The 23,841-nt window shown below is 43.7% G+C and overlaps 1 protein-coding gene across 1 annotated transcript in view; it reads right to left on the bottom strand.

Moving 5' to 3' along the window:
- Positions 1 to 1,566: 1,566 nt before the first annotated feature.
- STAM (signal transducing adaptor molecule) overlaps positions 1,567 to 23,841 on the bottom strand; it is a gene marked incomplete in the record, with an annotated part of 1,274,308 nt that continues 1,252,033 nt past the window's right edge. The window contains 1 exon segment of the mRNA XM_044067544.1: positions 1,567 to 2,778. Within this exon segment, the coding sequence (XP_043923479.1) occupies positions 2,565 to 2,778 (214 nt within the window).

Genomic DNA, 23,841 nt, shown 5'->3' with positions numbered 1-23,841 from the left:
TAGGTTTACAGATAGTTACAGAACATACTGTACAGAAGACCACAGAGGATCCCAGGTCAATTCTGTAACTGCCAAAAGCACTGCCTAGTTAAGTGACTTGTCACAAAACAGGCTGAAGGAATCAAACTCTACACTATGAAAATGCAGTTTAACAGCTCATACTCTTAATCCTCTGTACCGAAAGACAACCATGTGTACTTCTGAAAAGAAAATTGTTAGCGTGTGCTTTAACTGGAAACACTTTGACATGTTTTTGTGTGTTTAAAACTGAACACTAACAGCTAAATGTAATTTTAACAGGTTTTATTCTAATTTAGTCAGGCATATTAAGACAGGTTACCTACCCCATGTGTTGTTCTTAATGAGCAGTGAGCAAGTTAAGACTCTTTGTTTTATCCAATTAAACATACTGACGATTATTTTATGTCTAGAAGACAAAATTCCTCAATACATTTATACACACACACAGACACAAACAGATCTATGTATGCTTTTTCCTAAATGGAGACCGTTAAAAATAAAAAAAATAAAACAACAAAAAAAATAAATAAATGAAGTAGACTGCTTCACTGCAATCAAACATCTAGAAATCCCTTACAGGAAGAACAGTTTCTTCAATGGCAAGTCAATCTTTTGGTCACTCAAAATAACAAACCTATTTTACATCCTTGGATTACATGCAATTATTCAATTCCTTCTCTGCACTGCTATCTGGTAGCTGATCAGCCTGAACTGGCATTGACTGATCGGTGTCATGCTGGTTGAATTAACCAATTAAGAATTTATCGAACTGGTGTCAAAACAACCATTGACGCCTTGCCTGTTTACTGTGTGTCAATATATATATATATATATATATATATATATATATATATATATATATATATATATATATACACACACACACACACACACACACACACACACACACACATCAAAAAAACATTTATGTAACTCTCAGTATCAGTGTCACAGAGTAAGGGAAGCTCCCCGATGCCCTGACCAAATTTCCCCTAGTAGTATAAATAAATAACACCTTGTGCCCCCCCTGAAAAGAGGCTAGTAGCCTAGTGGGACTAACCCAGTCAGCAAAGATAAATAAAAAATAAAATACATTTAAGCTTAAGATGATAAAATACAGCAAGACAGATGACAGAAGCAAATACTGGTTAACAAGCACATAAAAAAAAATGTATGTAGGCTCTGATATATGCCCTAAAAGATCAAAATTTGACTTCTTAATAGCTTGCATAATTATTATTGTGACTACTTTATTATCCTTTTTAAGAAGCCTGCTTGCAGATATATGCTACTAGTAATCTACACTCATCGTAAGGTTCTGGACCAGCATCTCTTGTGTGTCTTACTTCCTGAGGGTGCTTACTCACTAATGTAAATTTACAGGATGAGAATACACCAAAAATAAAGTTAACAGTTCATGCTCTTTCACATCCACTTTTTTGTGACCGTTTATCATTCCCTCGCCACATGTATAAGTGTAACTGTCCATCAGAATGTGAAAACTACAGGAAAACAGTACTCTACGGGGCGAAGAGAGTGGCATACTTCGAGGAACGTTTTTTTATTATTCAAAGGGAAAGTGCACTACCAAAAAATTGGTATTCTATTTTAAAATAAAGACACAATTAGCCTTTACACCTGAAGAATGTGCAATCTCTCCTTCTGGTTAAACATTTTATCCAATACTAACATGGTCAGCATAGGTAACAGAATTTGGCCAAGCGGCTGGTACATTTTAGCTTTTAATTATGTATGTATATGGAGACGTCTAAACAAAGTGCATTCATTGCTTGGCAGAGATCATTCAGTAGATTTAAGATCTATCACCACTGACTCCAGATCTGACAACAACATCTGGTTTAGTAAGAGATAAAGGAAGAAACATTAACTCTCAGGCTACAAATGCATTTGACTTATCAAATGCAAAACTAGAAAAAACAGCAAAAAATAAGAATTGTGTGCAGCTTTTTCCAATTAATCTTAGTTCTACTGGCTCTCAGGCAGACTACAGCTATATAACAAGAGGTTTGTCTGGCTTGGCAAACTTAATGCATCTCAGTACAGCAGCTAAACATGATGGCATAATGAAGGCTATATAAAATTTTTATCAGCGATGTGTCGACTTCATACACAGCAGACAAAATTAGTACCCAGAGGAAGCACAGAGTTCAATGCAGAACATTTCACTGGTGTAAAAAGACAGGAAGCATACAGCAGACAAGAACAGCATATGTGAACCTGAATGAACCAGATGATCCGTGAAAAGTGCAGACCTAACAGCCATCTATGCAGATCTTGGAAATCGTACATCCTTAGTATTTACATCCTTCTGCTAAAAGGTATGTCCTAAGAGGAACAAAATGTTGTGAACTGTCTGTGCAAACAGACAAAAGTTCAGCCCTTTCAAATTCAGAAGTGTATGGAAAGGGAACAAACTCCCAATTTAGTCATAATGGCCAGCTGTGAAAGGGTTACTTGTCAAGCAATTCCAATTACTGCATATTCCACAGAGATCATTGATGAATGTGACGGTGTTCCATGTCCTATAGTAGTGCTTTCTGGGAGAAGGATGGCTGCTGATGACCACCTGATTGTTGAGTCACATTTGAAGAGGCTACTGAGTAGTTTGGCAACTGCTGACCACTGCTACCAGCATTCTGATAAGCACTGAAATCAACATTACTAGCAGGTGGAGGTGGACTGTACAATGTAGCTTCGTTTGGAAATGTAGTGCCTGGTACTGAACTAATCATAGTGCTAAAAAGAAAAGGAAAGAAAGAAAGAACAAGCATGTTTAGTTGCTCAGACTGATATGTTCAAGCATTATATTTTAATTACATTATAATGTTCTGTATGCTTGCACTGCCTTATCTCTCATAACAATTTTTTTGCACAGGAAAAGTTCAAATTTATATATCAGAAAATATCCAGCTTAAAGTACTGCACTGAAACATACCTCAGTCAAATTTCACTAAATATATTACTACACATTTAACTAAATTATTACACGAGTTTGACAACACTGCCTGGCAAAGTGCTAATTTCAGGAAAGTGATACATCTTCAGTAATCAGATTAAATCCAACTGTCAGCAGATTTACCTGGATACATCTGTTGAGTAGAAATGGCAAGTGCAATGATTTCTGAATGGAGAACTATTGGTTAAGTATTGCTCAGTACACATAACTAAAATAAACGTTTCTACTTAGTAAGTGCTTCATCAGACATACACGTTTCCTGCTTGGTTCAGGACTAATACAAATTATGCCATTAATTAAAATCCCAGTACAACACTTTAAAGCACGGACTAGTTTGTAAAAGCTCACTGCTGAAAAAAAAGACTACTTGTTTGTTCAGATAAGACACTGAATCAATAAATAAGCTTAGGCTGTCAAGCACCAGTCCAAGAAATCTCCTTCTTCCCATTTCCATTTTTATTACATATTTCGTTTCTTGGCCTGTTTTGTTTGTAAAATCATTTAATGTCTTAACAGCTCTTGACAAAAATTAACAAACTGTGGCATTTAATCTGTTCACGCTCTCTTAAGGTTCTGGGTTTATATCCTTGCAGTCTACACTTCACCAAGACAATTTTCTGATGACCTGTGAACAAATCAATCTATGAGGATCCTCCTGTTGCTTAAAATGCAGAATTACAGAAGTTTTAGTCATGTCTTATATCTCCAACTCTTCATTATTCTTATTTTTTCTGAACTTTGACCCTTGTATATTTAAATTATTTGGTGACCAAAATGATACATAGTGTTAACACACTTATACAGCATGCAAATAAGGGAAGCAATAGCTCAGCTTATCTGGGCCACTTGAATGTTATCAGCTGTACACTTCAAATGATCTTTATGCATTCTTGTTTTGTGTTCTTCAAATTCAGTTGTCTTGCCTGTAAATGCAAAGGTCTTCTATACAGCATGCCACATTGAATTTGTTACTGATGTTTTACAAACCTCATGGCCAGGGAAAAGAGCTGCAGGGTTTCTGCTAATGATCTGCCCTATCCCCTGGGGTGACATGCAGTGATAGTAATGCAAACATTACCTGCATGCCCCCACTGCAAATATCTACTGGCATTTGCCTCCAATATCTGGTCCTGCCTAATCAGATGTCTAGCCTCAGGGTGGGAGTAGGGGACTGGGCATGAAAGAAAAAAAAAAAAACATGCCTGCTCACTATAACAGTGCATGTCTGAATGGGATATCAACTCTTAAGTAGTATTCCTTATTGTCAAAAGTGGATGTCTGACCTCTCTCCTGACTTGTAGCTCCACAGGGTAGCACTACATAAAAAAGTTACCTAGACATGCACACTAGGAAGTATTATCAGTTGATTAACCTACCTTTTTGATAATGGAATGGCCATAGCACTAATCCTTGGGCTAAATTTATGTGAACCCATCCATCATAAACATTTAATTTGAAGGAGGCTAACATGCAAGGGAATTTAACACAGGTTCATAGGTGTGTACTAGGCTAATGGCCCTGGAGCCTTTACAAGCCCAGCCTATAGGATTACCCTGGCATCGTGTCACCCGACCTTAGTTCCAGTATCTGTCAAGTAGAGCCACTGGAGTGATCCCCGGGGTGAATTTTCTATTTCCCATCCACTCATCAAGATTTCTCTTGAAATGGGCCAGTGAGGCGCTCTGCTTGACATGTATGGGAAGTCTATTCCATAGCATGGACAGTCTCGGGGTTATGAACCTGTCCCCTCCAGCTTGTTCTGTTGATTGTGGTAATGAGGTTGAGGTCTCTGCAGCATGTAGTGCGGAGGGATTGGGATTTCTTCAGATGTAGCATTTCTAACAGAGCTGGGTCAGACATGGCTTTTTAAGTCAAGCAGAGATCGCCTCTAAGTAGGGGATATGAGACAGAGAATAATTGGAATTTTTTTGAGTCTGTCCATATAGAACAAGTGTTTAAGGCCTAAGATCCTCTTTGTGAGGTATTTTTGTGACCTCTCCAGTTGCTGTAGGTGTCTAGTGAGGTACATGCCAAATGGGGCATTGCACTCAATGACTGGCCTAATGAGGGAATAGTACAGGGAGACAATGACCTCTTTTCTTTCTGGATGCAAAGCCCTTAGTAATGAGATGTGCCAAATAGGACTTTCTGACCACAGTGGCAATGCGGTGGGCAAAAGAGAGGTTGCTGTCAACCTGTGTTCCCAGATCTCTTATGACTCTTTCTGTGTTCAGTGGACTACCATTGATGCGGTAATTCATGGGAACCGGGTTTTTCCCAAAGGGGATGACGACACTTTTTGGCATTGAGCTTAAGACCTGGGACACCAGTCATTTGTCTCAGTGAGGCCTTTCTCTAGGATGTCAACATCACTTGGGGAGTTTATTATGGCTCCCAACTTGCAATCGTCTGCAAACTGTCAGCCACCGTCCCTTCTGTTTGGCCTGAACTTTAGAGAAGTAGATACCAAACAGGAGAGGACCCCGGACCGAACCCTGTGGGACTCCACTGGAGACTTGTCGACAGTCTGACTTAGAGTCAGCTACTTTCACACTGTAGGTTCTATCTGTGAGCCAGTTTGCAACCCACCTAGTGATATAGGGGTTGATGCCTAGCTTAGTGAGTTTTTCTATAATTCCTGAGTGGGAAATGGTATCAAAGGCCTTGGCCAGATCAAGGTAGGCTGTATGAACACCTTATCTTCATCCACAGCTCTGGTGACTGACTCAAAGAAGATGACCAGGTTAAGCAGGCATTATCTACCCTTCACAAAACCAAACTGTGTGGGATCCAGAGTTTGGAGGTTCCCTATACCTTTGTTTATTAGGTCCATAATGATGCATTCCATAGCTTTGCATATCAAACTTGTCAGGCTAATGGGGCGACAGTTCCCAGGGTCTGTAGTCGCTCCTCCTTTGTGGAGAGGGATGACTGCAGCAGTGCGCCATTCGGCAGGGACAAAGCCTGAAGTGAGGCTGTGATTAAACAGGGCACACAGGTGAGGTGCCAGTTCACTCTGTAGTTTGTGTAGAACACAGCCAGGGATATTGTCAGGTCCCAAAGAAGCTGTATTCTTGGCCTTGGACAGTGCTGTTTTAACCTGTGCAGCAGTAATACTGGGTGCCTGACAATCTACTGGTATTGTGATTGGTCCTTTGGTGGGGGAGAAAGTGGTAAAGTTGGCACTGAATCTGTCGGCCAGTATACTGGCAATATCTGTTGGCTTGGTATAGGAGGTACCATTGTGCAACAGCTTCGAGCAAATCTGGGTATTGTCATGTAGATTCTTTACATAACTATAGAAGGCCTTGTGGTTGTCTTTACTATCTGCTGCAATTCTGTTTTCATAGCTAGCCTTAGAGGATTCGATGAGGGATCTCAACTTTTTATTGAGGCTGATGAAGTTTTTCCAGTCTTGGGACTTCACCTTATTTTTCATCAGTTTCCACCTTCTGTTGTAGAGTTTGTTTATTGCAGGGGACCACCAGATTGGCTTCCTTTTTTTGAAGGAGAGTGTCTTCATTCTATTGGGTATGGTGAGATCCATGCATGTGTGTACGTGTTCGTACAGGGCATTAGTGTATGATTCGATGGTCATGCAGCTGTTCTCCAATTGCATAGGTGCCGTGAAGTTAGCCACCTCTGTTTTTAGGAGAACAAAGTTAGCTTTGGAGAAGTTTTTCATGGTGGTTTCCTTTACTGGGGGGTGGGGATGTAGATTTCCAAGGTGATTAGTTTGTGGTTGGATTTACCATGGAGGAGTTGACTATTGGTGCAGGGCAACGGTCACCCATGTTAGTAATGACCAGGTCAAGGATGTTGCTAACTCTAGTGGGGGTAAGAATGAGCTGGTCCAGGGCATTGGAATTAATGAATTCCAGGAAACGGTGGGCAAGTGTACTGGTACATGAGAATTTTTAACAGTTAATGGAGGGGTACTTGAAGTCACCCAGTATGAGAGTATTAGGTTGGACCCTAACACTCTCCAGGGTGCTTAGGAACGTGGAGTGCGAGTCTTGGGTCATAGTTGGGAACCTATAGCAGGCTACGACCTGAATCGCTGTCTTAACCAATATTCGCTGCATCTGATGTATCGCTGGGTTACCAGTCTGGAAGTGTGCACATCCTTTATGAATATGGAAACACTACCGCCTTTGGAGCTTGGGTCCAAGTTCTGGGGCCAGAAGGTATGGAATGGGTTATAGCCTAGTAGTGCAGGGGTGCTATCTGCTGCCTTGAACCAGGTCTCTGTTACAGCACAAATGTTGATGTTCTCCATTTTAAGGAGTGCTTTGAGCGAGTGCATTTTGAGATTTAGACTTCAAGCACTGAGCAGCATGACCCTCAGATTGCATTTGTTTGTAGCTGTTATGGTGGTAATTTGGTCTTTGGAACATCGCCTAAAAAAGGTACCATAGGAGTGGCAAGAGCCTTGGCTAGTATCTGAAAGCCCAGGAGTGAGAGAGACAGGCCACCTCTGGCAAAGCATCTAGGTCTGTCAATCATGTCATCCCAGGCAGACAGATACTGGATCCCCTTAAAATGACAGAAGAAACTTAGCCAATTGCTGAAATCAATAATTTCTGCTTGTACTGTGGTATCATTCTGGGTGATGGTAGGAGGCTGCTCAGGGTTAAGCTCATACCAGTCTGGGCTACATAATCCAAGAGCTCCTCCAGGTCTCTTTTCATGTAGTCCAGGGAGGTACATCTCAGGTCATTCACACTCACATGTACAATGACAGAGTCATATTTGTACCTGCTGTTGAGAGACCAGAGTGTGTGCATTATGTGGCGGATCCTGGCACCTGACAGGCAGCTGTTACTTTCTCCCTATTCAACCTAGTGAGTGGGACATCAGTGTGCCTCATTATCGAGTCACCTATGACTAGTGTGTTGGCCATGCTGTTTTGCCTTAGGGGCTTTGGTTGAGTGGCACACTGTTTAGGAGAGTTGTGTCTCATGATTAGCATTGTGTGGTCAAGTGCATTTCTGCCTTGGAGGTCTCTGCTGTTTGTGTAGATTTTTGAGAGCCTTCGCAAAGGTGGGTGTGTGGTTTGTGTTTTTATGTGAAGGCAGTGCTGGTGTGTGTTCTGGAGGGCTATGTGTTCCATGTGGTGTGGTGCAAGTGTTGACCTCCTCTTGACCAGCTATTCCGGTCTTGGCTGTAGAGTGCATGGCTTCCAATTTGGATATACAAGTGCATCTCTCGCAAGTGTGAGTGATGGGAAGCAAGAGGAGAGGGTTGTCAGTGTACATGAGGCAGTTGCTACATTGCCACAGGATGTCCAAGCTCACCAGGCTAACAGGAGAAAGCACAGGGAACTGACTTTTAGACATGCCTGTTGGGGTGGGCATTAATAATAAGTACTGGAGCGGTTTCCTTGTAGAGCATTTAGTGCTGGTAGCACTGCTGTGTGCTATAATAATTGTTACAAGAAGTCTGGTAAAGTTCTAGACTAATAAGCTAGTAAAAGTGCAGGTGAGCAGAACCAGCAGATCTAAGTAAAAAATTGAAGAAGGACTGCTCATAAGCTTACAAAAAGTCCTGGATACAGCAAATCTGTATCTGGACCACACTAGTCCCAGAAAAGGCAGGAAACAAGTGAAGAGACAGAAGATAATGAGAGAATTCAATATGCAGAGGTTAAAGGGGTGGGCCTTTGCTAAGTTCTCACTATTAACAGTAGAATGAGCTGATGTAATGTGACTGGGGGTGTGTCCAGTATCAACTTTACACCACAGGCAGGCAACTCAAAGCCATCAAGACATAAGACCACCACAAGAACTGGATGGGAGGGTGGGAAAAAAAACAGTCTTACAGATTACAGAGATATTAAATCAAAAGTGCAGACGATAAATACTTGAGCTATGGACGGCTAAGATCTGCCTGCAATTAACTGGACATATAAGCGAATTTAAGTACACTTTTATCTACACTTTTTCATATAGTACTGCATTTTACTTATTTTTGTTTCCTCACTGAATATTAATTGAACTGAAAATTGTGGCTCTGTGTCTCTACAGAGAGCTTGTGTCTCTACAGAGATCTTGTTAGAAGTGTAGCCATTGACAGCAGTAAGGGGTTATTTCACTTTGATATTTTGTGTTTTAGCCTAGGGGTTGTCCTGCCTTACATAAGTGGTACATTTTGTTTTTTTCCCCTGCTAAATACTTGAGCTTTGGCCGGCTAAGATCTGCCTGCAATCAACTGGACGTGTAAATGAATTTAAGTACACTTTTATCTGCACTTTTTCATATAGTACTGCATTTTATTTATTTTTGCTTCTCACTGAATATCAATTGAACTGAAAATTGTGGCTCTGTGCCTCTACAGTTAGTTTCCAACCACCCTCCCTGTTCTTGCTTTCGTGTTAATCTTGGTGGCTTTGAAATTGCACGCCCCTCTTGTAAATTTGTATTTGGATACTCCTCCTGGGCCCATTTCATTTGCTCACTCAATTGAGTGCAGTGAGATCATATTCTAATTTCAGGCACTCCTACTGTGTACAAAGAGAGCATTTGGGAAGGAAAAAAAAAACAATTCTAAGCTTGTTTCCTGCCTTTCCTGTAAGTAGTCTAGTCCACATACAGATTTGCTGTATCCAGGACTATTTGTAAGCTTCTGAGACCCCAAGCCTTTGTGTGTTGGAGGGAAGCCTTCTAGCTTAATTTTGTTTCTTAGAACTAGCTAGTTTTTTTTTCAGCACTCAAATAGTACAGTTGTGTACACTTATCATAAAGGTAGATGTTCGAGTGTATTCACTGTTGCAGTCATCACGTTTGGGTTATCTGCTTGCAGTCAGCCTGATTATCAAAGTCTTGGGTCCTGCGTTGGTTGCTGTCTCATCTTCAGTGACATCAGGTAGTCAGGGGTATAAAGCACGCAGTTGACACCATTACATCAGTTTTTCTTGCCCCAGATTATATATATATATATATATATATATATATATATATATATATAGCTTTTAAGGATAGTAGAGGAGAATAGATGTATAGCCAAAAGAAGTCAGGGGGCTGGAGGGAGGGTAACCAGGACTGCAACAGTGAATACACTTGAACATCTACATTTAAGGTAAGTGTACACAACTGTACTATGTTCTTCATGTTTCACTGTTGCAGTCATCACATTTGGGTAGATTCCCAAAGCTAAGGATGGGAGGAGGAATTTAGATAGCATTAGGACCAGCTATAAGGCCCTGCAAAACTGCAGTGGCAAAGCCAGCTCTGGGTTTGGAAAAAATTGGTAAATGGTAATGCTTGGTGAAAGTATGTACAGAACTCCAGGTAGCAGCTTCTAGGATGTCTCTGGTACGAACACCTCTGAGAAAGGCTGTAGAGGTAGATGCAGCCCTGGTTGAATGGGGTCTAATCCCCTGTGGGATAGGTTTTCCATGGTGCTTATAACAGCAATGAATGCAATGACCTATCCATTTAGAAATGGTTTGCTTTGAAATAGCCTTTCCCTCTGTCCTGCAGAAAATGCCACCAGCAGTTCAGATTTTCTTTGAGGTTTAGTCCTGTCCAAGTAAAATCTAAGTTGTCTGTGCACATCTGAGTGCAGTATCCGTTCCCCTTTGTTGTGTGGATTACAAAAGAAGGTTGGCAAATGAATGGACTGATTAAGAGTCACACTGGATACCACCTTGGGCATGAAAGAGGGATTGTTCCTGTGGGATACCCTGTTCGCATGAAAGATGATGAAGGCTTCACTGCTGCAAGGGCCTGTAATTCAGATACCCTTCTTGCTGAAGTGATTGCTAAAAGGAAAGCTGTTTTCCAAGAAAGGAATTTTAACTCTGCAGTTGCAGCTGGCTCAAAAGGAGGAAAAGTGAGTTTTTCCAATACAAAATTAAGGTCCCAGGCTGGAGTTGGGGCTCTCCTGGGTGGTCTTAAGTTTTTGGCCCCTCTGAGGAACTGCTTGAGCAGTGGGTGAGAAAAGAGTGGTGGTTCTGTGTTGTAATGAGATGAAATGGCTGAGGTGTGAATTTTGATGTAGGAAAAGGAAAGGCCCTTGTGAAGCATCTCAGTTAAGTATTGCAGAATCTGAGGTAAATTGGGTGCTGCTGCGGCCATCCCCTGAGTTTGGTTCCAGGCACAGAATCTTTTCCATTTTTCAGCATAAGATTTTCTAGTACTAGGCCTCCTTGCCTCCAAAATGACATCCAACACTTGTTTACTGAGGGATGGTAATGGAGAGATTATGTAATTAGCCAGGCTGCCAGGTTTAGGGTTTAAAGGTGGGGGTGCAGAACCTGGCTCTCCTGCTCAGACAGCAGGATAGGGGTCTGAGGTAGGTGCCATGGGGCCAGCTGTGACACACTGTGCAAGAGGGGGTACCAGTGTTGGCGTGGCCAGTCTGGTGCAATCAGCATCATCCTTGGTTTGTCCTGTTTGATCTTTAGTAGTACTTTGGAGAGAAGAGGCAGAGGAGCAAAGGCATAAACTGACAGATTTTTCCAGCTGAACAGAGCATCCACTTTCCAAGCTTGTTTGTGGGGAGTCCTTGTGCAGAATTTGTCCAACTGATAGTTCTGGGGGGAGGCAAACAGGTCTACATCTGGGATCCCCCATTTGTTGAGTAAAATGTTGAAAATCTTTGGTTCCAGTTTCCACTCGTGTGGGTCCATGAGATTTCTGCTTAGTCCGTCTGCCAGTGTACTTAGTTTTCCTCGCAGGAATTGAGCCTGAATATGCACTTGGTAGCTCAAGGCTGTGTTCCAGAGAGCCATGGCTAGTCTGCAGAGGGGGTAAGAATGGGTACCCCCCTGCTTGTTTATGTACCACATAACAGTGGTGTTGTCCGTCTTTACCATTAATTTTCCTGGAAGAATGTGGTCCTTGAAGGGGATTCACTTCATAACACTGAAAGCTCAAAACACAAACTCAAAACACTGAAAATACATATACATGTACTGAGTTTAAACAACATAAATCATAGCACTTTCCACCAAGTGTAAGCAGGGGGGCTGCACCCCCCCCCCCGCTAATTATATATATCAACTCCAGGACTGCACTTCACTACACTAAGTGCAATCTTGGGAGTTGATATGGGGGGTGCAGGGGAGCTTACACTTGGTGGAAAGTGCTATGATTTATGTTGTTTAAACTCAGTACATGTAGGATATGTATTTTCAGAGTTTTGAGTTTTCAGTGTTATGAAGTGAATCCCCTTGAAGACTGTCAAGAGTATTCTGTACAGCTAACATTTCTTTTTGATTGATATGCAGGTGCATTTGACTTGGGTTCCATTTGCCCTGAATGCACTTCCCTGCCAGGTGAGCCCCTCATGCATAGTCTGATGCATCTACTGTTAGGGTTTGGGTGGGTGGCAGGGGGTATAGTGAATGGTAGTCCCTTGTTTTAGTGGCAGGCCTCTGCCCACCAAAGGAATTCTAACTGTAGGCAAGGTATAATAGGATCATTGCTTCTAGATCCTGAGAATGTTGATACCATAGGCTTTTTAAGATACCATTGTAGTTTCCTCATATGCAGTCTTGCATATGGAATTAGTAGAATGCACGAGGCCATGAACCCCACGACTTGCAGTATTTGCCTTGCAGATAGCAGGGTTTTTGTGGCCACTAGTTTGAAGTAAGTTGTCAAATGAATTTGCTTCTCTGGCGTGAGGAAATCCATCTGGGAAGTTGTGTTCAAGCTTGCTCCCATGAATATAATTTGTTGACAGGGTACCAGATGTGATTTATTTTCGTTTACGGTGTACCCCAGACAAGTTAACACCTTTTGTACAAATGCCAGATGATTCAGACGTATGTCCTGGCTTTCTGCCTGAATTAGACAATCGTCCAGGTATGGGTATATTTGAATATTTCTTTGCCTGCAAAATGCAATGACTGGAGGTAGGCACTTTGTGAATACCCTGGGCGCAGTAGATAAGCCAAAGGGCAGTGCACAGAAGTGATAGTGCATGCAGCCTGATTTGAAGCGTAGGCATTTTCTGCAAGATTCTCTGATTGGGATGTGCAGGTAGGCTTCCTTTAAATCCAAAACAAATCTAATCAGCACTGGAGGAGGAAAACAGTCACCAGGCGCACAAACATTAAATCTGGTGTTGCCAACCAGGCATCTTTGCCTATCATGGGAAGCAACTGATGAAGAGTTAGCATCTTGAATTTTGGAATCACCAAAAAAGTGTTTAGGATAGACAGGTCCAGTACAGGACAGCATGAGTGGTCTTTTCTGGGTACCAGGCAAAGTCTTGAGTAGAAACCTTTTCCCTTTTCCTCTTCTGGTACAATCTAAATAGCCTTTAATCCTAAGAGGGAGTGTACTTGCTTTTGAGCCTCTGCCCACTGATTTGGGGGTAGATCTGGCCAACCGTTTGGGGTTGGTAAGGTGTGGAAGTGAAATCTGTACCTTTGGGAAACTAGGTTTAAAACCCATTTCTCCTGGGTAATGAGTTCCCAGTTTTTTGCTTGCAGAGCAATCTTTCCCCCTAAAGGAGCAGTCAGTTGAGAAGTGCTTGGAAATTTTAAAGTTAAGTCATTGAGACAGCTTACCATAGGGGGAGTCTTACTCCTCCCTGATTTGGAAGTGGAAGCCCCCCACTGCTTAGTCCTGTGCTTACCCGGGGACTGAAGCCTGTGTTTTCTGCTGGTTCTGGGTTTGAACTGAGAAGGCCTGGAAGAGGCAGGAAAGGGCCAATTTTTTGAGGGCCAATGCCTACTAAAGCTAGGAGGCTGCACTTGTAAGAAATCTTTAACAGTTTTCATAGATTTAGCTTTTTCCTCCATCTTTTTAAGAATTTCTTCTGCTTTGTCGCCAAACAGGCGGTCGTGATTTAAGGGAGCATACAGCAATTTAGTTTTAACATGATCTGGCAAAGATTGCTCCTTAAGCCAAGCATACCTTCTAAGTACAGACCCGGTGACAGCAGCCCTGCAAGATGCCTCTGGTGAATCAAAACCACATTGCAAAGTATGTTTTCCAATCTGTTCAGCAGAATGCATTAAATCCTGTAAATCCCTATTTTCAGCACAATCAGGAATTAACATCATTTTCTGTTTAAGTAATCCAATAATATGCTGCTGATACTTTAACATATGAAACTGGAAATTTAAGGCCCTGATGGCCAAGGTTGCAGAGGTGTATACCTTCTTACCCCATCTATCCAGGGCCCTGGAATCTCTATCAGAGGGGGTATGATTTTTGGCAGTTGTAGCCTTAATGCCCTTGGGTCCCTGTGAAATGGTCTCAGGATCCGCAGTAGGATTTTTAAAAAGGAACATGTGAGAATCAGGAACCCTGTAATATCTATCAGGTTTTCTGGGAGCAGGAGGTAGAGAGTCAGGGGCCAAGCTAGATTCCGAAAAGGCATCGTCAACAATGTCCAGCACAGGAGGGATAGCTAAAGGCCTGTGTTGGGGCAGGAGTAAGAAATCTCTAAGCCTCTTTTCAGAATCAGTGTAATCCTGGCTTTCCCAGTGAAAATGCTCCCTTAAGAGTATGCAGGGTTTCACCAAAAGAGAAATCCTCTGGGGGGAAGCAGAGGGAATAGAGTCCTCTGCATCAGAATCCTCATAGGTAGATAAGGGTAAATCCTAGTCATCAGAGGAGAGAAACTTCAGAATCCTGGTCAGAAGTATCATAAGCAAATTCAGTCCTAGGTCTCTTAGAGGGGGGAAGGTTGGCTTCCCCTGATTAAAGTAATATGGTCTTCAGCCATTCTTATCATTTGTTTTTTAGGCATAGGGGTCTGACCATGAGGTCTGGTCATCAGTTTCCTAGGCATGATTCGAGTTTTAGGCCTAGAAGAAGATGGCGTTGGTTTAATATGCAAGTCAGTAGGCCTGAATACAGAAGCTGGTGCCTGCACAGCGGCTCCGGACCCATCCAAGGTAGAGACATTGCGCAGGTTCCACAGTTGAAGCATCTCGCGGCATACCGGACTCCAAATGGGTCTCAGTAGAGGCCTGCGAATCTGAAGTAGCAGGTATCAGGGGCTGCGAAAACGCCTCACTGGGTACTGGCGACTAGCTTAGGAGAAGCGTTGTCGGCAGATTTCGACCTAGGCGGCCTGTCTGTCTTTATCTTTGCGTTTTTTCGGAATGTCAGTAGTCAGGTGGCTTACTGAAGACATATCTGGATAATTGAACCGAGTACCAAAATATTTAGAAGCAAAAATGTACCAATGACGAATAGTTCGTGGTTTAAATAAGGCACAAAACTGACAGCGAGGTACGTCGTGGTCAGGGCCTAGGCAAAGAATACAGTATGAATGAAAATCTTTACGAGGTATTTGCTTTCCACAAGAAATGCAGTTATTGACTTTTACTGACATCGGTTTAGAGCAAGAAAAAGTTTCCCCAACGGGGTACTTAGCTTTAGTCGAAGACTTCGGTTCTGAAACTTGAAAATGAAAATTTCAGGAGTCGGCCGACCGGCACTTGCGAACTGCTTCTGCTTCAGGCACGGCACGGCAAGAAAGACTGATGTAATGACGTCGGCTGCATGCTTTATACCCCTGACTACCTGATGTCATGGAAGATGAGACTGCAACCGACGCAGGACCCAAGACTTTGATAATCAGGCTGACTGAGGGCTACTGCAAGCAGATAACCCAAATGTGAGGACTGCAACAGTGAAACAAAGAACATCTGTTTCTTTGAGCTCAACACTTGTTCAGAACTCGTTGTAAGCACTAAATAAGCTACAGATTACTACAGCACTCAACTTTCCTCACTTGTCTAGAGGAAAACAGTTTTTAAGTACTTAATAAATAAGTACTTATCCAAGCATGTCTAAGGGTCAGCTCCCGGTGTTTTCTCCTGTCTAACCTGATGAATCTGGGCATCTTGGGGCAATGCAGCAATTGCCTCATGTACACAGACAACCCCCTCCTCCTACCACCCAACACTACAACCTGTGAGAGATGCACTTATAAAGCCAACCTGGAAGCAAAGCTCTCTTCAACCAAGACTGGACTAGACAGTCAAGAGGAGAAGGTAAACACTTGCACCACACCACACACATCACATAGTCTCTCAAAACTTACACCACCAAAACACACACATAGAAACACAAAACACACACCTACATTCGCGGAGACTCTCAATAGAAACCTGCCCAAGCAACAAGGATCTCCAAAGCAGAAACGCAAGCAAACTCAAGCCCCCAACACAACCCAAATGACACATAGCCCACAAACTGAGTGTTCCACTCAACCACAGCCCATAAGGCATGACAACTTACCCAACACTCTAGTCAAAGGTAACTCTATAGTCACGCACACTGATGTTCCACTCACCACGCTAAACAAAGAGAAAGTTACTGTCAGCTGCCTGTGAGGTGTCAGGATCCACCACATAATGCATGCACTCAGGTCACTTCACAAGTACAAATATGACTCTGTCACTGTCCATGTTGGTGTGAATGACCTGAGACGTACCTCCCTGGACTACATGAAGAGAGACATGGAGGAGCTCTCCGATCTTGTAGTCCAGGTAGGTATGACCCTAGCCCTGAGTAGCATCCTGCCATCACCCAGAATGATACCACAGTACAAGGACAAAATGACTGACTTCAACAATTGGCTAATCTTCTAGTGTCATTCTAAGGGGATCCAATATTTTTCTGCCTGGGATGACATGATTGACAGACGACGATGCTTTGCCAGAGATGGCCTGCACCTGTTGTCCTTGGGATTCCGGATACTGGCTAAGGCTCTTGCCACCCCTATAGTGCCTTTTTTAGGCAAGGTTCAAATGACAAATTTACCACCGTAACAGGTACAAGCAAGCAAAATCTGAGGGTAATGCTACTCAATGTTGGACGTCTAAACCTCAAAATGCACTCACTCGAGTGATCTTCGACTAATGGAGAACATCGACATCTGGGCAGTGAGAGACCTGGTTCAAAGCTCCAGAGAGCACCCCTGCATTACCAGGCTATAATTCATACCACACCTTTCGGCCACCTATCCCGGACCGAAGCACTAAAGGCAGAGGCATGTCCATATTCATTAAGGATATCCACACCTCCAGGCTAGTTGCACAGCATAATGCATCAGAGATTATCCAAATGCAACTAACGATGGGAAAGACCGCAATCCAAACTGCAGCTTGCTACAGATCCCGCACCATGCCCCAGGATTCCCACTCCTCATTTCTTGATACACTGGAAAATATTAGGGTACAACCCAACACCCTAATAATGGGCAATTTCAACTACCCACCATTAACTGGGAAAACTACTCATGTTCCAACTCTTTTGCTCAACGGTTTCTGGAATACATAAATTCCAATGCCTTGGATCAACTTATTCACACCCCCACCAGGGACAGCAATATCCTAGACCTGGTCATTACCAACATGTGCGACCGGTGTTCCACACCAGAGGTCAGTTCCTCATTGGTCAGATCCGACCACAAGCTAATCACCCTAGACATCCACATCCCGCCCCCACTCCTCATTAGGGAAACCACCGTAAAAAACTTCTGTCTTAAGAAGTGTGAAGTTGGCTTTGGAGAAGTGGCAAACTTCATGACACCCATGCAGATGGACAATAGAGGTACGACTGTTGAATCCTACACAAATGCACTTTATAAGCACTTACACGAGTGCATGGATCATGCTATCCTTAACAGAACCAAGAAGCTATCCTCCAAAAAAAGGAAGCCAATCTGGTGGTCCTCTGCTATAAACAAACTCTACAACAGAAGAAAGAAACTGTTGCAAAAAAAAGAGTAAAATCCCATGACTGGAGGAATTCCCTGGTCAGCCTCAGTAAGAAGCTGAGATCCCTCATAAAATCCTCCAAAGCTAGTTATGACTCTAAAGACAACCACAAAACATTACATAGCTATGTCAAGAATCTCAATGGCAACACTCAGATCTGCTCTGAGTTGCAGCACAATGGTACTAAATATACAGAACCAACTGATATTGCCAACATCCTGGCACACAGGTTCAGTGCTAACTTTACCCTCCTCTCAGCCCCTAGAGGGCCCATCTCCATACCAGAAGAATGCAAAGTTCCTGTAATCACGGCTTCACAGGTAAAAAACACACTCTCCAAAGCTAAGAACACAGCATCCATGGGATCTGACAATATCCCAGGCTGCATTCTACACAAACTACAGAACGAACTGGCACCCAAAGGGGGAGCCATGACAGACCCCGGGAACTACCGCCCCATTAGCCTGACGAGCCTTGTCTGCAAGGCCATGGAACTCAAAGATATTGGTACATTCCAAACTCTAGACCCCACCCAGTTCGGGTGTGTAAAAGACAGATCATGTCTCCTAAACCTGATAGACTTCTTTGAAGCAGTCACCAAAGCCACAGATGAGGGTAAGGTGGTTCACACAGCCTATCTAGATCTCGCCAAGGCTTTCGACACCATCCCCCACTCTGGAATTATAGATAAACTCACTAAACTAGGTATAAATCCCTATGTCACAAGATGGGTTGCCAACTGGCTCACGGACAGAACCCACACTGGAAGTAGCAGACTCCAAATCTGACTTCAGACCAGTGACAAGTGGAGTACCACAGGGTTCAGTCCTGGGTCCTCTCCTGTTTGGTATCTACTTCTCTAAAGTACAGGCTAACACAGAAGGTCTTTGGCTAATGAAGTCTGCAGATGACTACAAACTAGGAGCCATAATCAAAACTCTTAACGATGTGGACATCCTACAAAAGGGCCTCACTGAGACAGATGCCTGGTGTCAAAGCCATGGCCAGAAGCTCAATGCCAAAAAGTGCATTGTCATCCCCTTTGGTAAAAACTTTGTACCCATGAACTACCACATTGTTGGTAGTCTACTTAACACCAAAAGTATGATAAGAGACCTTGGGACACAGGTGGACAGTAGATCACATCGCCACAGTGGTCAGGAAATCCTTCTACATGGCACACCTCATCACAAAAGGTTTCTCATCCAGAAAAAAATAGGTAATCGTTACCCTCTACTCATCACTCATTAGACCCATTGTAGAGTACAATACCCCTTTTGGTATGTACCTCACAAAACAACTGCCACAACTGAAAAGGCCACAGAAATACCTCACAAAGAGGATTACTGGCCTCAAACAGATGCCCTATGCAGACCGTCTCAAAAAACTCCAGCTTTACACTGTCGCATATTGCCTACTCAGAGGCGATCTCTGCCTAACATACAAAGCTATGTCAAACCCAGTGCTGTTGGATATGCTCCACTTAAAAAAAATCCCAATCCCTCCGAGCTACACGCTGTAGGGACCTATACCTTGTCACCACACTAAACAGAACATGCTGGATGGACAGATTCCTGTCCCAGAGACTTCCCATGCTCTGGAACAGACTACCTATCTATGTCAAACAGAGCTCCTCATTAGTACTCTTCAAGAAAAAATCTTGATGATTGGATGGGAAATAGGAAATTCACCCTGGGATCACTTCTGTGTCTATGCTCAACAGGGGTACAGGAAAATAATTTTCTTGGGTGGCGAAGCCAGGGTACCTTTTTGGCTAGGCTTATATAGGCTCTAGGGCCAATAGCCTAGTATCTACCTGTGAAACGTATAATTGAGAATAAACCCTTATCTTTTCTAAATATCACAGCAGGCAGTAAGTCAGTCTCTCTGCAACAGCTTAAGCAACACGTATATCTGATTTAAAACGCTGGCTATTTAAGGCACATAAACAGAAACCAGACCTATTATCAAAACAATAACAGGAATGCCCTGGCTCAACCTCTCAGCACCAGAAATCTGGACAAATCCTGACAAAATGGGGGGGGGGGGTCAAAGGCCCAAAAATAGGGACACATTTTAAATAGAAAAATTATTGAAGAAATACACAAATTATATAAGTCAAAACTACTTAGCTGGAGAGCTTGGTGAAAACGCTGCTATGGCTGCGTGGCAAATGAGATCTGAGGTATGGAATGAAAGGCATTGTGGGCAGTAGCGTGGCTCGAGTGTTTGGTGTACACTAGCTTGGTATTTGGCAGACTTGGTTCCGAGGGTTCGAAACCGTACCCATCAGTGAGGAATGGAAGATGATTAACAACTTCAGATAAAATGGTCTTCAAGGAAAGAAATTTGAGGTCACAAGATGAAGAAGGTTCAAACGGTGGCAATGTAAGTTGAGATAGGACAAAATTCAAATCCCAGGGAGGACGTGGTTCCTTAAAGGAGGTCTCAATAAGGAGGTGCCTTTCAAAAAAGCTTTACACAGCCTGTGTGACATTAAATTAGAAGAATGGTCACCAATGTGGAAATTTTAAATTGCAGCCAGCTGTATTCTAATAGTTGCTGCAGCCAAACCTTGTTGGAAGTGTTCCGCCAGGAATTCTAGAATGGATTGAATAGGCGCAGAAAAAGGGTCAATGTTTCTATTTTGTGCCTAGTGAGAAAATCTTTTCATTTGCTAAAATATAGTCTTCTAGTAGAAGCTTTGTGAGAGGACATCAGTATGTGCTATTGGAGTGAAATTTTGAAGCCTGACTAAATTGAGATGTGGAGCAGCCATGCTGTTAAGTTGAGGGTGTGGAGAGAAGGATGAAGTGTACGTGAAATATGTGTCAGCAGCTCTGGAACTGCGTCCAGGGTCCAAAGCTTCTCCTGAAGATGAGGCCAAAGGAAGGGGAACCAAATCTGACACGGCCAATATGGGGCAATGAGAATCATCCTGCTTCCAAGGATTTTGCTTTCTGGATGACTTTGGGTATGAGGGGAAACAGAGGAAAGGCATAAAGAAGTCCCAAGGGCCAATCATGTACAATTGCTTCTTTCGGTGTCTCCCCCAGCAGGGGAATTAGGGTAAAGTAGCTGCTGCACTTGGCATTCATGGGAGTGGTGAAAAGATCGCAGCAAGGCTGACCCCATTTCCGGAAGATCTTTTCCGCTATGTTCTGAGACCACTCATGAGGTATCAGTATTGGCCTGCTCAGCTTGTCTGCTATCATGTTGGACTTCCCCAGGATGTGTGTTGCTACTAGAAAGCTCTGGGAAGAAATTGCCCATTGTCAAACTCTCAGGGCCTTGCGACAAAGAGGATAAGATTTGGTTCCCCTTTGCTTGTTTATGTACCAAACTGATGACATATTGTCTGACTGTATAGCAATCGTCCCTAGAGAAAAAGAGTCGTGGAGTGCTTGCAATGTCAGAAGCACTGCTCTCATCTCTAGGACATTTATGTGCAAGTGGGCCTCGTGTTCCTGCCATATACCTTCAACACTTTCTTCCCAGATAATGCCCCCCTATCTGGGAAGCATCCGTGGTCACTGTAGCAACTGGTTGTCGTGGAACAAAGGGTCTCCCTATGGTCACATGGCTGGACTGGATCAACCACCGTAAGTCCTTTTTGCATAACTCCATTAATCTGATGAGGTGAGACATAGGGAGCTCTTGAAGTGACCACTGTGAGAACAAAAGCCATTGAAGGATTCTCATGTGCATTCTGGTGACAGGAACTAGTGTTATGATGGAAGCCATTGTCCCTAGGAGTTTCAGAACTGCCTTTACCTTGTCAAGAAGGTGAAGTACTTGCTGCCTGAGGGCAGAAATTCTGTCTGCTGGAAGACGTGCCATCAAGGAAACAGTGTCTAGATCTGCACCTATGAAGGTAATATGTTGACAGGGCAATAAGACAGATTTTTGTAAGTTGACTGTTATGCCTAACTGAGCACAAATTTCCAAAGTCACATTCCTGGCTTGCTGGAGTAGATGCTTGGTGTTGGCAGTTAGAAGCCACTTGTCAAGATACGGAAACACTTGGAATCCCAGACTCCTCAAATGAGCCGTGACTACTGCCATACATTTGATGAACACTCTGGGAGTTGTAGTGAGACCAAAGGGCGGAACTCGGAACTTATAATGACTGGTTCCCAGCTAGAAGCGTAATTGACTCTTCGATGCTCTGCCCATTTTTATGTGGTAGTACGCATCTTGGAAGTCTATCGAGTACATCCAATCGTCTTAAGTATTGACTGCAGTGTCACCATTCGGAACTTTGACTTCTTGACAGATTTGTTCAACTTGCTTAGGTCTAATATGGGTCTCCAGTCCCTTGTTCTTTTTAGCACCAAAAAGAATCTTGAGTAAGTTCCACATCCTGTTTGGTCTGCGGGGACTTCTTGGATGACTTTTTTGTCCAGCAACTTTTGGATTTCTATAGTTGCTTGCTGTCTTAGATTGGGTGGAACATCCGTGATTGTTCTGATTTGTGGGACAAGGTGGCAAAAGGGAATGGAATATCCTCTGCATATTATTCTTAGTACCCACTTGTCTCTTGTGATACTTTTCCGGGCTTCTGTGTACAAAGACAAACATCCTCATACTGTCTCCAGAGTAGAGCAGGTGGGGCTCCTTTCAGCAGCGCTGATAGGAACATCCCCGAAAGGCATCACGGTCGCCCTGGTATGCGGACCCTCTGCCTCTAGGACGTAACCCATTGTTACCTCCACCTCTGCCCCTGGGGAAGGATTCACCTCATGCATCTTGGAAAGCTCCCTGGGATCTTTTGAACTGCATTTTCCCACTCTTCTGACCTTTAGGATAAAGTCTTGAAGATACAGAAAAACGTATTCCAATGGCAGAGAGACCTTCTCATTCAACCCCACAGCTAATGTACCTTGTAGAGCATCTCCTAGCTCTTTCAGGAGATCTCTTTGTAGCCTTGTAAAGTGAGATAGGTAGTTCAGTGATCGGAGTGTAAAAGTCACTGATGAAAAGTCATGTTTCCCCTATCTGTCCATCGTTCGAGAATCTTTGTTTGGAGGATGGACAGATGAGGATGTCTCCAAGAGTTCCTTCTTGGTGGCTGCTGCCACCACCGTAGCATCTACAGGTACACCCTTTGTGAAAAAATCCTTTCTGGTAGGGGCTGACAAGAACTTATTTGGCCTCCGAGGGACTGGTTCCATAGTGTCAGGTGACTCCCACGCCTTTCGACTGACCAAGTCCATTAGTTCATCGAAAGGCGGAGACACCCAGGAGGTTGAAGGTTGAGATCCAAAGGCCTTCAGGTACACCAACTCCTCATCAAAAGGGGTGATGGTTTTCCAGACGCCTCTCTGCTTTAGGATCTCTAGGATATCTGCAAATGAGATATCTTCAGAGGACGACCGTGGGGACCCTTCTGACTCCTCGAGGTCAGTATCTGAAGTGACAGACTCATCAGGGGAGTCTATATGTTTCCTCTTGCAAGTTTGCTTCTGAGGAGGCTCCTCAGAAGGGTATTCTGGGGAGGCCACGGAAGAGATGGGCTCACCCAGTGGGGGATCCTGAGGCTCTGGATCTCTGCTGTCCTGTGGATGGGGTGGTGCCGAGACAGTCGCCAGTGCCTTAGGGGGACGAATGCCAGTATCCTTATGTAGAGCTGTAGAGGGAGACAGCGCACTCCTCATTAGCTCAAACGCAGACCCCACCGGCTCCGAAGATCTCCCCGGCTCAGAGGAGACAGAGGACACCCCCGGACCCAGGGAAATAGACTCCGAGACTGACGTGGGAGCCGAGCTCACCCGAGCCGATGCTCCAAGTAGAAGACTCATCAGTGAAGAAGTTTGGACCTGAACATCCCGCTCACGGCTGGCCGGAGAACCCCGGCTCCCAGACACTCCGGATGGCACAGAGAGAGAGAGAGAGAGTCATTGCAGATGTCGGCTCTGTGACCACCAAAGGGGGGTCCCGGAACAGATGGTTCCACAGTAAGTGGTACCAGGCACTCTGGCTCAGAGTCCAGCTTGGCTCGGAGGAGGAACAAATGTGGATGTAATGGCTTTAGAAGGCTCAGAGACCTGATGGGTCGGAGCAGAGAGCAATTTCGCTAGCGCCGGTGACTTCAAGAGCCTGCGCATCACCTGCTCTACATCATCATCAGACAGGCTCCTAGTAC

This window comes from Protopterus annectens, chromosome 3.part1 (genome assembly GCF_019279795.1).
Source record: "Protopterus annectens isolate FY-2018-M chromosome 3.part1, PAN1.0, whole genome shotgun sequence".
Lineage (NCBI taxonomy): Eukaryota > Metazoa > Chordata > Ceratodontiformes > Protopteridae > Protopterus > Protopterus annectens.
The sequence above is the reverse complement of the archived record's forward strand: the minus strand, read 5'-3'. Positions and strand labels throughout refer to the sequence as shown.